Raw genomic sequence first — 15,000 nt, 5'->3', positions numbered from 1 at the left:
CTTCAATTTGTTGTTCTCTCCTTCCTGCTTCATTCGTTCTTCTTTCATTACTCTTTCTTGCATCTCATTCTTTAATCTGGCTTTGGCTTCCAGCTGTTCGATCTGCACAGTGTGGTTCCTTCACGTTTCATTCTCCATTCTCGTTATTTCCTCTCTTAACATCCTCAGTTCGTTTTGTAGTTCCCTCTCTTTACTTTGGTGTTTTTGTAACTCAGAAGTTTTTTCCCATGATTCCTCTCCCAATTTGCATGCCTCCTCACTCATTTTATCCATTCTCTTGCTCATCTCCACCTCACTTTCCAATGCTTTCATCTCAATTAGTCCCTTTTCTTACTGTATTCCTTTAGTTTTTCCTGCCATTCCTTTTCTATTTCTATCTCCCCTTCCAGGGTTTCTCTTTTAATCTGGCCTGCCCTTACCTCTCGCTCCAGTAGTTCTAATTCCCCATCGTGTTCCCGTTTTTTCTCCTCCAACTTTGCCCTCCATTCTTCTTCCAAGTTCTTTCTTTCACGGAAATTACTATTTTGCTCTTCCTCTATTCTTTCGTTCAGTTCGTTCTTCTCTTGTTCCAACTTATGGGTACTTCCCTCTACTTTCCTCATTTCTCCCTGTAGTTCTTTGAACTGTCTTGACTTTTCCAACAATTCTTCCTTCCTTTCCTCCAGATATTTCTCTCCTCTTTTTATCTTCTGTTTGAGGCTTTCTTTTATCTGTTTTCCTGATCCTACCTCTTCCTTTAGTTGTTTTAATTCCAAATTGTGTTTCCGTTTTTCCTCTTCTAGCTTTGTTTGCCTTTGTTCTTCCTCCCTCATTTCTTCCTGCACATCGGCCAATCGTTGTAACTCCGTTCGCACGTAATCCTCATGAACCCTGTCTACGCGCCGCCGTGCCTAGTCCAATTCAAAGGAAAATTAATGCAATTCCCCAATACAGTTGTCACCATTCCTCCACCGCTGCAAGGACTTCGACACTTGTCTCCGAAGCCCGTCAGTACATGCTCCGGCATCCTGCCACGCCTGCCATGACCCCATGGTTTGAAACGGTGGCTGGGAGCACCCGCCTCATCTTGTGCCGTTAGTTGTGCTATTAATAGCAGCCCGCTCTGTGTTCCGCTGAGATGTGGCAGCGCCGCAATTTTGCCGGCAAAGTTCGTGCTCAGTATAGGGTGAGCGGCCCCACTGATTACCATTAGTGGTGGGGTGATAATAAAAAGAACCGTCCGGGGCCATGGATCCTACATCAATACACATTTCTAAACCACCCTGCACCTGTTCGCCTTGAAACGCCATCTTGCTTCTCGGAATAATTTTTACCACTCGTAATTTGATGGGATTCGAGGGTCGCTCGACACACCCCTGATCCGATTCATGTTAATTTGGTTGGAGGTGGGATGGATTTGAATCCCACTCCTGACACCAGTGTTACGAATCTTCGCCCGCCCAGCGTGCGAGCGACCACGTTCTCTAATAATGGCCGCTCGCCCACCGAATGGACAATTCAGTCGTGACTTTCTGGAACAACGCCAGAAACCAGTCACGGGTGGGTTTTTAATCCCACGATGGGCCAGTCCATATTCTACCCGCGCGCAACAGGGTCAATTGCCAAATATCGATATACCTAAGTATTCGCACGGGTAACCTACCGAGGGACCGTACATCGGCGAAGGCCTGTTTGGACACGAACCGCTTAAGCGGTTCGTTCCGTTCTGGGATAACCGAGCGGGTATTATCGCCAGACCTCGCCGGAACTGATTCTATTATCAGTATTTAACAACCAACTATTATTCCGAAAAACAATACGGCGGTTCAATGGTGGCAAGAGGACATGAAGAACGGGTTAACATTTAAAGAAGCACATTTATTTCTACACACATACACAGGAAAGCAACAATAAATGCAATCGATTGATGAAACACGGATGCAGTCATGCAAGTAAGCAATGATGGGAAAACATGCATGCAGTTGTTTGTTGAAGACTGCGGGACGGGGACAAAGACACGGGCAAGGCGAAAACTCTGCAACCGACTATGATTTACCATGTACATTCACTTAACAAGTTTTACTGATGGACTCGGCGTCACATCATTCACTCAAAGAAAAACAAGGAAAAGACCCCCTCACAGACAAAGGGGTCAGGCTGGGCCCGCAGGCCTTTATGGCGCGGGACTTGGCAGACCGAACGAGTCCCACGAGACCGTGCAGGTTACCTGCACCCTTGTGGTGCCTTGATGGGGCAAGTCACGACGTCCCGTCCCCACAGCAGCTATTCGCACTTCGCGCACCTTCTCCATGCAGGCGAGCTCTCTCAGACTCTCCCCACACGAACGCGCAGGCTTGCGCGACACGGCAGGCAGGGTTGTGCCTCCAGCCCGCGTCTCCTTCGCGACGCCTGGACCTCCCCCGATTAAGTCCTCCAAGCTCCCGACTCTGACATGAGCCCAAACCTCCACGCAGCTCCTTGGCTTCTCCGAACCCCGACAGACACTCTCTTCCACCCGACCGACCCACCACTTGGTGCTCTGCGTGCGCTTTTATTCCCCTGGCGCCCGCCCCTCCCTTCGCGGCGCGCGCGGGGGGGGGGGGGGACATTCCAACAGAGATCGGCTGGATTAGTTGTTGTTTCCCAACTGTCAATCTTGTTTACCAGAGAAATCGGGGTGGGAGTTGAGTTCCAACCATCAATCTTGTTTACCAGAGAAATCGGGGCAGGAGTTGTTGTTGTTCCCCTTTGGTGTTCGTGGAGATGTCGGCGGTTGCGGAGAAGTTGGTTGTGGGTGTTGTGGCTGGTGGTCGGTCCAAAATAACGATAGCAACGAATAAAGGCAACCTGAAAATTCACAGCCCTGTCCACACGAATAAATCCCATTAAACAACGGTGGGGAAATCTAACTGAACACGGACTTATCAGCATAACTAACTAAGGACCTTTATGGTGTTCTGTGAATTTCCACAGCCGTAACAATATGACAGGAACGCGAACTCGAACCTTGGTTAATAACGCGAACCAAAGTACCTATCTTTAATAACAGTGAGTGAGTGAGTCAGTGGTTGGAAAGAGCTTTCATATATATATATATATATATATATATATATATATATATATATATATATATATATATATATATATATATATATATATATATATATATATATATATATATACACACACATACTGAAACGCAAAAGAAACTTACCACTTGTTTGAAATGGAATAAAATTGTTACAGTTCAAAATAAAACAAACCAACAATTGCTAATTGAAACATTGGCATTTTATTGATGACATGTCAAGTTTTTGACCAACATACACCATCTCATAAGTTTGTTCTACAGTACAGAACAGCACACTGTGCAATGTCAGTCTCCTTTCAATAGCGTGTGTGGCCACCATTGTTTTGGATACAGGCAGTGCATCGTCGGAGCATACTGCCTACCAGTCTTTGGATGGATTGCTGCTGGATTCTGTCCCACTCAATCTCAATGTCTGAAGCCATCTGACTTAGGACCATCTGCCAGTCTTGCCTTGCAATGGTGACTCTTGGCCTCCCTGATCGAGGTCTGTCATCTGCAGAGTTGTGGAGGGTGTCTCTGTCCACCAGGGCCGATATCGTCTGGTGTGAACAGCCAAGGCGACGTGCCACCTCGTGGTAGCTCAATCTGCCTTGCAGTATGCCCAAGGCACACTGCCGTTGAACCCTTGACAATCGTGGCATGTTGATTGAAATTCCCATTTTGCACTGGCCCTTTTAAAGCCAATATCAAGACACCACGTGCAGCTCATTAAAATCATCCCGTACCCCTTGGCTAATCACTGACAGTCACAACGGCTGTTCAACAGCTGTGCTATGAAGTGACCATTGAAGGTTCGAGTGACCATCCGTGACCGTTGTGTCTGATAGTGAGGACACTATTGTCCACAAATAAGTTCACACATTTACTACACGCAGTGTTATTGTTGATATTTGAAGGTTTAAAAGGTGGTAAGTTTCTTTTGCGTTTCAGTATATATATATATATATATATATATATATATATATATATATATATATATATATATATATATGTATATATATATATATATATATATATATATATATATATATATATATATGTTCACATACATTCACATGTGTATTCAAATTAAATAGGAATTGAAATTAATTTATTTGTCCACAAAAAAATGGAAAAATTGCAAGCACACAAAGCTCACAATCCTCGGATAAAATGAAATATTCTAAAATTCATTTACAAATGCAATTAAAATAATAAATGACAAAAACAACAGCAATGGTACAGCACAACAAAACACACCAGAAGACTATGAAACATTCAAAATTGCACAAAGACGACAATTCCACAGACAACTGCAGTGTCCCCCATCACCAACCACTGACCCTTGAATACTCCTCCTGACGATCATCAAAACGGGACAAATGATTAATTGTTTCTAAAATCTCTCAACCTCCAACTCCACCCCGCGTTCATAAAAAGTACGTAATAGGTGGATTATATTTCGCCGATCGGTAAAACGTGTGAGGCATTGCTATTTTTAGTTCGCGGGCGCCAGCAGTGACCACTATTTTCGTTGTGTCTGTTTGTTTGTGACTCTCTTCAGAGTATAGCTCCGTGACGTTTGATGCGATCTTGATGAAACTTGGACACGAGCTAGATATCATGGTCGAGTTGTGTCGTTATGTATGAGGGGCGGCCACGCCCCTTGTGGGCGGAGCCACGCCCACTTGAACTCTTTATTTATTTTTATTTTTATTTCCCCCCCCAAATTTTTTTTCTCACAATTTCATTTCCTAGAATTTGTGCGTCATGTCCGTAAGTACAACTTATAAAAAAAAATCCGATTTGATTCGGTCAAGTTTGACGGAAGAGATAGGTTTTTACGGTAGGGCTTCCTCAATAATTCCCGCGAACCATCGTCGCCTCCCGGCGAGTTTATCACATTTCTTGTTTCATGGAATTCGGTGAATCTTTCCAAACCATTACATTACGAGAAATAAAGCACATCGCTCGCTTTTACACCGCCTCAAAATATGATTTCCCACTTTTACCAGTCATGTTTTGCGAATTATCGGCTTGCACGTCGATGACGATTTTAGCTTTGTTTTCCTTTTCATTTCTCGACTTGAAAAATCTGTTTTGTTTCGTCACAACACTCCACGGATCCATGAACACCCAAGAACATCTGTCGTGTGAAACAATTAATGACGGCAACGTGTCGACGGATATTTGTTAAACATGGAGATCAAAAGGAAAAGGTGTTGCGATGAACACCTAAAGGTAAAGCATCGACGAGGATGGGATTCGAACCCACGCGTGCAGAGCACAATGGATTAGCAGTCCATCGCCTTAACCACTCGGCCACCTCGTCGCATACTGCAGTTAACTCGAAGATGTTTCTCAAGTATAAAATATTTTGCTACAATTAATTAATTCATATTTAATTCTGAAGTTAATTGATTCATCCGACGAGATTAAATTGTTTTCAGATTTAACCTGTGGTGATCATGATGGAGACCCTGCGATGCCAACGCGTCGTTGGTTTATCGTCGGTATAAAAGTGAGGAATAAACGTTTCCCTCCTGTATTTTTCGCACCGACACACGACACCATTTGCCGAACTCTTTCAAGTCTTCATCGCTCGTTCCTTTTGCACCGCTTTTGTGTGTGAAACTATGGCAGGCGGTTGGTAGGTTGGAGGGCGCGTACTACTCGCGATACTTTAACAAACTGTGTTATTTATTTCGGTGACAGGTAATGATATGTTATTAAATAAATATTTGATTCGACTCGATGTAATAAAATCTGTGGTGATGTGATGGACGAAGTGGCCACGTCCCCACCGACTGAGGCCTAGTGAGCGGCGCGGGCCGCTTGAAGCGGTTTGTTTATTTACAGTACGTGACGTTTCGGGTTCCTTCATGCCACGTTACTTCAACCTGTTTGTTTCACCCAAGTTCGTCCGAGTCACATTTCACATAATCGTGTGGAGAAATAACTTGTTTCGCCGTTGAAATGTGTTCAAATTGCGCGATAACTGCAGACGTGAAAGTGAACGTTTAGATTTGTCTCGTCGTTTGTGTACGACGGGCCTACTCGGATTGTACATTCACATCTGATGTTGTTAATGATGAAACATCTGAGTGGCGTTGTCTCGAAGGTTTTTCGATTTTTTTTTTTTTTTTAACATTTTTGCTCTCGACGCACCTCGTTTTCCTCACCATTAAGTTATTTGATGCTTGCGCGATTATTACTACGAGTGCGTGGCCGTACACTTGGGGAAACAGCCGTAACGGATGAAGAAGAACGATATCAAACGTTGAAAAGGCACATACTCAGGTCCCCAGCGTCAATTGTGACGTCATAAACGAAAAACGATACTTGTGACGTCATAGCTCCGTGTCCTGTCATTGGTTTGGTAAATAAATGGCCATAACTTGGGAACCACTCGTCCGATTAATATCAAACCTTAAAAAAGGCACATACTCAAGTCCCCAGCAATATACCTGGCAAGTTTCAATTAGATCGGACCAGTGGTTGTCAAGAAACAGCGGTCGCAGACAGACAGACACACAGAGATTGCTGGGATTATAGATCAACTCGTACGTCCCCATAAAAAAAGAATAAGTAAATATTCTAACTGCGAGCAAGAAACAACAACCAGACAGGCCGTTTCTTTGCTCTCGCGTGCCCGTACGTGCGTGGCCCGGAAGTTCGTATATCACAGTTACGATTATTCGCAATTTTGGTTTTAAAGGCCAATTATTCAATTTGCGCCAACGTATATTACCTTTTCGCAATGTCGTCGCAAGGAAAAACAAAAAGAAAAGAGAAGAGAAGAGAGAGAAAAAAAATTTACTTCCTGGTTCGGAGCATACCAGCACTCTGATGTTACCGAAATTTATGCACCGTCTCATATGAAAACGATCATAACTTGGGGCATTGTGTTTATCTATAAATGCGCATAAGAAATCGAGAAATTATTGGAATACACGAAGTCATCACTCTCCAGAAGCCCGTACGTTGTAACCTGTAATGGGGAACGCGACTGAGCTTCCCTTCCCCCATCGGCCATGCCTACGCAGCAACGTGTCTTGTCATTGGTTTGGTAAATAAATATCCATAACTTGGGAAGCACTTGTCCGATTAATATCAAACCTTGAAAAGGCACATACTCAGGTCCCCAGCAATATATCTGGCAAGTTTCAATTAAATCAGACCAGCGGTTGTCGAGAAACAGCGGTCACAGACACACACACAGACACACACACACACACAGACACACACACAGACACACACACAGACACACACACAGACACACACACACACAGTCACACACACACACAGTCACACACACACACAGTCACACACACACGCACGCAGACACACGCACGCAGACACATGCACGCAGACACATGCACGCAGAGACACGCACGCAGACACACGCACGCAGACACACGCACGCAGACACACACACACGCACACACACACGTGCACACACACACACACACACACACACACACACACACACACACACACACACACACACACACATTGCTGGAATTATAGATAGATTATTGTTGTTTTATCCCCATGTCTGTGTTGTTCTGCAGCATCGGCTGGATTTTTCTCCATGAACGTTCCGAGTCTGCAGTCCTGATGCCTCTTCGGTAGCCGTCTCCCTTGATAGTCATGGCTTGGCTTACTGGACTCGCTGGAAAAGCTGAGGACTTTCTCAACCGAGTTGACCAAGGGGCAGCTTTGGCTTTGACCATGACGAGCGAAACTTTGCAATCCAATCATGAATCGGCTGTAACAGCTGCCCAGTCACAAGCAGACTTTGGTAATTTTCGGGCCAAGACGACTGCTGCCACCACTTTGGATAAAGGATTGGTTGGTCCTTCCAATACCTTTCTTGGATGCCATGCTCCACCAGCCGGTGAAGGCGGGAAGTCGTCTTCACAGTTTGTTCGACCGCGGAAGGCTGAGCCTGACGACGAGCAGCTTTTCGACTTTCTTAACAGTACATTGCCATCGAGCGGCAACAACGGACGTGTCAAACCACCTTCGGTCCACAGCAGTCTTTCGCGCACGTCCAGCCTCGGCTCGTTGTCTGTGAGCACGCGGGGACACGAGGAAGTCGCACAGAAAGAGGAGTCCGTCGCTGCTGAGAAGGGTGAATGAATGATCGTCTTGTGTTGTTCTTTTCAAATGTGCAGTTTGTCAGGTGCCGAGGATGTCAGGTGCCTGTTTGTCAGGTGGGATCTTGAACGTTGAGAATTTTGCTTCTTCAAAGCACCTGCTGGTTGGAGATAAATAAGGGAGTGATTTCCACTCGATACCAATCTTAAACGGTGGTTTGTCTGTCTGTTTGTCTGTCTGTCTGTCTCTGTAAATAGGATGTCTCAAAAGGTTGTGGACGGATTCGGCTGACATTTGGTGGACAGGTTGGGTGTGTCACAAGGGAGAATTGATTCAATTTTGCTGAAAATCTCAATCCGAGAATTTTTTTCAATGATTCTTCATCATTACCTGGTATGAAGCCGGGTGTTGGCTTGGTGGTTAGGGTGGTGGCTTGGGATCCTCGGGTCCTGAGTTCAAGCCCCGTTGGGCAGCTGAATGAAAATACACCAGGAGGTTGACTCAGCCTGTCATCCTTCCGAGGGCAGCAAAATGAGCACCAGTGTACTGGTAAGGGGCACACTGCATCAGCGGCATAGCCGCGTCCCAACCAATGATGCAACCAGCAGCCACAGGCTGCACTCAATAGAGAGAGATTACCTGGAATTGGCTTCGCGGTTTGGGTGGTGGCTTGGGATCCTAGATTCCTGAGTTCAAGCCCCGTTGGCCACTGAACTAACACCAGAGGGTTGACTCAGCCTGTCATCCTTCCGAGGTTGGCGAATGAGTACCAGTGTAGCAGCCAAAAAGGCTGCACACGAAGGGAAGGAGTATTGACGGATTGATTAAATCTGGAATTGGTGTGGCGCAGGCATGATGGGCCGAATGGCCTCCTCATGCGCCGTAATTCCTTGTAAATCGTTGAGAGATGGGGGCCAAGTATGATGATGTATAAGTATGATATCTGAAAAAGTTGTGGACGAGTTCTGACACATCTTGGTGGATGAGTTTGTTCGGTGACGAGAACAAGCTGATTTGATTTTGGTTCAGATCGAGATCTCGATCTGACCCATCAGTGGGATACAAGATGTAAACTGTTTTTTTTTCTCTTGTATACCTTGTCGAGGCTCGTATGAGAGCTAACACACAACGCACATCAAGGGGGGCATGAGACAGGAGGGGAGGGAGTGGGAAGGCCAAAATAGTGGGGAACAGAGACATTTGGAGATCTGTGGAAGGGAGAGGGATGGGACGGGGAACATGGGGAATAGAAGATGGACATTACAGGGACTTTCAGGAAGGAAAGCAAGGAATTTGAAGGAGGTGGGCTTGGGTGGATTATCGGGGGTAGAAAAGATCGAGGATTTGGATGGGGGATGATAAGAGGTGGTGGTGAACAACTGTTTTGAAGGCCTGGAGGGAAGAATGGGAATGAATAGAGTGAGGGAGTTTATTCCAAAGGCAGGAAAAAAGAGGAATGAAAGAGTGAAGGTGAGCAGTGATTCGTGATTTTGGTTGTTTTCCCAGAAGGGGGTTGTTGGCGGACCTTGAGCGCCCTGCGGAAATGTGGTGGGGACAAATCGCAGAGAGAGCAGGGGGGGCGAGGCTGGAGAGTAGACGGTAGAAGACAGAAAGACCACCGACCAACCTGCGGTGATTGAGTGAGAGGCCCAAAGACTCAGCCTCATTGCGGGAGATGCCAATGATCCGAAATGCCTTGGTTTCTACAGCGTGAAGCCGAGAAAGGTGGGAGGCAGGAGTACCAGCCCAGAGGGGAGAGCAGTACTCCATCAGGCTACGGACAAAAGCTTTGTAAGTGGTCAGGAGCTCAAGAGGGCCGAAGAAGGACTTAGCACGACGGAGGATTCCCAGTCGGTGACTGGCTTTGGAGGCGAGGTTGGAAATGTGTCTTTCCCAGGAAAGGTCATGGCAGATAGTGAGACCCAGAAGCTTGAATGAAAGGACTTCTTCCAGAGGATTGTTGCGAAAGTGGATAGTGGGGGGGGGGGGGGTTCTAAACGGTCCTTTCGAAGAGACATAGTGAGAGTGTGAGATTTGTCCGGATTGAAAGACATGTTCCACGTGTTGGACCAGTTTGTGATTTTATCCAGATGAGCAGTGAGCGAAGAAGCTGCTGCTTGCCGGTCTGAGGGATGACCGATGATACGGCAGAGGGTTGAGTCATCAGCAAAGAGATCAGCTGTTCATCCGAGTGTAGGTATGCACTCTACCGAGTGCCGTTCTTATTTTGTAATGTTTTCCAATTGCATTCTCCTGTGCATATGACCCATGCTATCACATCCATTAATGTTGTTTATTTCATCATATTAGCTTGGAAGCCATTTTTTTCATATATAGGTTAATTCTCCCACTTTTATGTCTTTGGTATATTTTATCATGACTTGTAATATTGACTCCCATTAGGTCATGCTATGTGATACACATGTACATGTTGAGAGAATTGGGATCCCCCCCCTCCCCGAACACCAAACTCTGGGGGTTATGTGTGGTTTTATTTATTTGTTTTTAACTGCATAAAACCAACATCTCAAGTAAAACCACAAGTTTGCATTTCATTCTGTCCAGCCGTTCATTTCTTGTAATGGTCCCACTTCTGAGAGTGTTTTTATTTATTATGTTCGCCACCGCAGGTGAAGGAGGTTGTTTTCACCACTTTCTCTCTGTCTGTGTACAGGATATCTCAAAAAGTTGTGGACTGATTCAGATGAAATTTTGTGGACATGTTGGGTGTGTGACAAGAACTAACTGATTAGATTTTGGTGAAGATTCGGATCCGACTGCTAGAATTGAAGTGATTCTTCACCATTGAGAGCTAGGCCAAAAACGATATATAGCACGATATCTCAAAAAGTTGTGGACAGATTCAGACGAAACTTGGTGGACAGGCTGAGTATGTGACTAGGACGAATTGATTTGATTTTGGTGAAGATCCGAGTGTGGATCTGTGTACGAGAATTATTTATTTTTTAAAGTGATTCTTCACCATTGAGAGATTGGGCCAAAAACGATATAGTACTGTATAGCATGATATTTCAAAAATGTATTTGGACCGATATGTTCCCATGGATCAGGCATTACGTGGCGGAGGTATGCCCTCTACCAAGTGCCCTTCCAGTTTTATTTGAAACTGCTTGAGAGCTTCCCGAGTTTTCAATTTTTTTTCTTCAAGATGCTGCACCATCAGGCGGGTAAGCGACGGGCAGTGTCTGCATCCACCAGTTATTTTCGGCGCGAATCGGCATTTGAAAATGCACGACCGCCGGAAATCGGCCTGACAAAAGTGGCCGAGCAATGTAACGGGCAATTTACAAGTATTTTAATGTGCGGAGAACGAATCTTCCCAATTAACGGGGTTATCTGCCAATTCTTTATGCGTTAGGGAGTTCCCGTTTCCCAATGACCGCGTGATGCTCAGCAAAACCAGGGAATTATTAACAAAGAAATGGGATGGGAAAGAAGGACACATGACTGCAAGTGGAGACATAATCTAATAGAAGTTATCACAAGATAAACCATGTGCCCACAGATCCTCGACTGCTTCAATAAATAATGCCTTGTCACATTCACTTTGGGAGGATGAGAGTGGTGGTAGAGTTGACGAGACAAAGAGAAAACTTGTGCTGCCCGGGCCCAGCTTTGTGCACGTGGCCCTCATTCATGCCTCCCTTTAGGCTCTGCAGAACCATGAACCACTGGGGGCCCTTTAGCCACACAGCGAGGAGAGCGCCAACCACTAATTCCCCCTTTTCTATGATGATTGAAGAGAGAGAGAAAAGAGACTGAGGAGTTTTGTTGTTTTTGTGTGCATCTCGTCTGGGCTTTTTTATATCCTCCCCTGTGGTAAGTGGGCCTTGGACCACTTTGTGGTACATGGTTATTTTCCACGTCGGTGGGGACCCCCACCTACCACAAAGTGTGATCCCTCCCTCTAAGCAAGTCATGTGGCCTCATATGCCCTGCTCACACTTGACCATATGAATTCCTGATTGCTGTGGAATGGAAGGTGACACATAAAGACAGATCACATTGTGGAATGTTGCAGAATGCAAGTAAAGGTGGAAAAGTCGTGGATTTGACACAAACACAGGCAGGGAAGACGAGAGCTTTCTCAATGCTTTATTTGACACTGTCTCGTTAATTACAGTAATTATGTCACGCCTATCCTAAAGGCCCGGTCACACCTTGACGTTTTAGCCAACGTATGCCGATTTTTGAATTTTTTTTCTAAAACGCTGGCACACGTTGAATACGTTATGGGTAAGTTTTGATAACATTGAGAGCACGCTGAAAACACTGCCATACGTCATTGTACGTTGGCTTTAAACGTTGTACTTTTCGGTTGTCCTCAAATTTTTTCATGCTTGAAATTTCACGATGTATGCCGGCGTATGACTCACACGTTCCGCTACGCTGGCCACAAGTTGTATGCACGGTCTGCGATCGTTGACAGACGTCAACACATGCTACTTGTAAGTTAATCATAAGTTGAGACACGCCGAGGTAATGTTTAGCGTACCCGAAACTTATTTCTAACCTATGATTAACGTGTTGTTGGCACGTTACGCGATCGTTGCCACACGTCGACAGACATTACTTTTAAGTTACTCATAGGCTGAAAGACGTCGGTATAATGGATCGTCCTTGCGTCAGCGTCCACGGCCACGGCCAGGACACTTATTTGCAGCATTCTTCAAACTTTTCTTCGGCATGACGAGGATGTTCACACTTCGATGTCTAGCTTGGCTATGATTCCAATTGTCCATCGGCAGCGTCTAGTTAAAATAGTCGAGTTTGAGCGATTTAACACGTTCAGAAGAAACGCTTCAAATTTCCAAATCCCAGCGTCAAAAAACAAAGGCGAGTGACAGCAATTTAAATCGTTCATTGTAAACAATGAAAATAGTTGAGTGGTACCGTTTAAAAGTCGGTGAGTGTAAAAAAAATCCAATTGTTGAGCGCAAGCGTCTACTTTCAATAGTGGAGTTGCAGCCATTTAAATCGTTGAGTTTATCATTTAAATCGTTAAATCGTTAAACGCAACGACGATCCATCATAACCCACACCCTCCCCCTCACACTCACCTACTACTGCCAACATGAACAAACTACTACTAATACTAATACTAATACTGATACTGATACTGTTACTGTTACTGCTGACATGGACATCGACTCAAAAAGGACTCGAAAACACTGTTGGGTTCCCCTTTTATGAGCAGCATTTTTATATACCAATTCCCAAAACCGCTGGGAACACGTCTTTATATGGCAGTTGTAAGCTAGAAACACGTTCATTTATTTTTTTTGTCGACCGGAAGACGTCATTGGAATACGTCTACATACGTCGATGTGTGCTGGGACTACGTAAAGAATTGGTTCAAAGCACGTCAAACATAAGTTAGAAATAAGTTTCGCGTAAAAAAGACATTACCGCGACGTGTTTCGACTTATGAGTAGCTTATAAGTAGCCTTTGTGGACGTGTGTAAGCGTCCACATATCGTGTGTACAACTTATCCCCATCGCATGCGGAACGTGTGTCATACGCCGAGTACGTCGTAAAATTTTGAACATGTTTAAAATTTCTTGACGTACTCTACTTACTACGACGTATGATAGCGTACTTTAGCGTTGTACTCACGTATACCAAACTTACCCATACCGTATTTGACGTGCCCCAACGTTTTAGACACATTTTCTTAGGTCGGCATACGCTGGCAAGATCGCCAAGGTGTGACCGCGATGTTGTCACTTCCATTTCTACGGCAGTTATGATTCGAATCGTTGTGTGTCAGCCTTTTAATAGGCTACGTCACGACATCGTCGGCGATGCGTGCAATGCGCTATGCCTAAGTTAGACTATCGTTGGGCATCGGTTGTGTAGGCCGACAACAGGTTCAGCATTCGTTGGTATAAGTTATCTATAACACAACAAAACGTTCTGTGTCCATTACCAATGTGTTTATACATAAGACCAAGTCGCTATGAATACGTCCGAATCTTTAAAAAAAACATCAAAAGTTCAACGTAAGCCAGCGTTTTACATACATTTTAATACGTTGCCATCGCTGGCTAAAACGTCAAGGTGTGACCGGGCCTTAACATGCACAATGAAATAGCTATTCTAAACTATCCCCATTTACCCCCTAGACCAGATCTGTAACAATATAGTCTGACAAATCTACATTGTGGAGTTACCTGTCTTCTGTGGCCACTTTTGTTGGACAGAACTATCATGGTTTTACTTGTACCTTTCAAATTATGTAGAATAGTTTTGAATTGTTCTCATTCCATGAACACCATGGTGCTTTATTTTAATGGATCTCAAAATTCCTTTGCCATTTTTCAATGATGCTTTTGAGATGTGATTTATAAAGATCAATGATGTATTTTTGTATTTTCAGATGTGCAAGAAGGCTTGTGGATGCCAGTAAGTAGTAAGCTTCGGCAGAATGTTGATGATTCATCATTGCCTGTTTCTCAACCCATGGTGGACCACATAGAGGACATTCCAGCTCAAGAGCTATCGAGCCTCCGGTTAGAGAATCAGCTCCTGAGGAGTGAGACGACTTCACTGAACCAGGAGATGGCGACCCTAGTCAACAGTAACAAACACCTTCAGGATGGTCTGTTGAAAAAAATTTTTTTTTCCTCATGTGTTGGGCTTGTTCTGTGAATGTTGTCCCGTTAATCACTGTTCCCAATGGGGTGAGCAACAAGCTTAATTGAAGATACCTCGATGCACCAAAGTTTGAATGTTGGATTTGGTCTTTTGTTCACAACTGTAGTCTGAGAGATTGGTGTCCCCCCCTCCCCTGCCTTTATTTTTCTTTCTGTTTTTTAATATATAT

General features: G+C 44.7%; 1 protein-coding gene and 1 non-coding gene across 8 annotated transcripts in view; one reads left to right on the top strand and one right to left on the bottom strand.

The window, feature by feature from the left end:
- Nucleotides 1-5,299: 5,299 nt before the first annotated feature.
- TRNAS-GCU (transfer RNA serine (anticodon GCU)) lies at nt 5,300-5,381 on the bottom strand. Its single transcript has one exon. It is a non-coding gene; the product is annotated as a tRNA-Ser (tRNA).
- Nucleotides 5,382-5,552: 171 nt separating this feature from the next.
- The window catches only part of GOLGA5 (golgin A5), a 37,210-nt gene continuing 27,762 nt past the window's right edge, over nt 5,553-15,000 (top strand). For 3 of the 7 annotated variants that reach the window (XR_015061525.1, XR_015061526.1, XM_085894573.1), the window contains exons 1-3: nt 5,709-5,907; nt 7,624-8,186; nt 14,554-14,775. Coding sequence is in view for 5 of the 7 variants with exons in the window: in XM_085894573.1 (XP_085750699.1) it covers nt 7,703-8,186; nt 14,554-14,775 (706 nt within the window). In the remaining 2 variants the exon portion in view is untranslated. The other 4 variants (XM_085894576.1, XM_085894575.1, XM_085894574.1 and 1 more) reach the window with 4 other exon arrangements.

This window comes from Eptatretus burgeri, chromosome 9 (genome assembly GCF_056783735.1).
Source record: "Eptatretus burgeri isolate ZD-2024b chromosome 9, Ebu_testis_v1, whole genome shotgun sequence".
NCBI classification, from domain to species: domain Eukaryota; kingdom Metazoa; phylum Chordata; class Myxini; order Myxiniformes; family Myxinidae; genus Eptatretus; species Eptatretus burgeri.
Note: the sequence above shows the minus strand (reverse complement) of the source record. Positions and strands in the feature narration are given on the sequence as shown.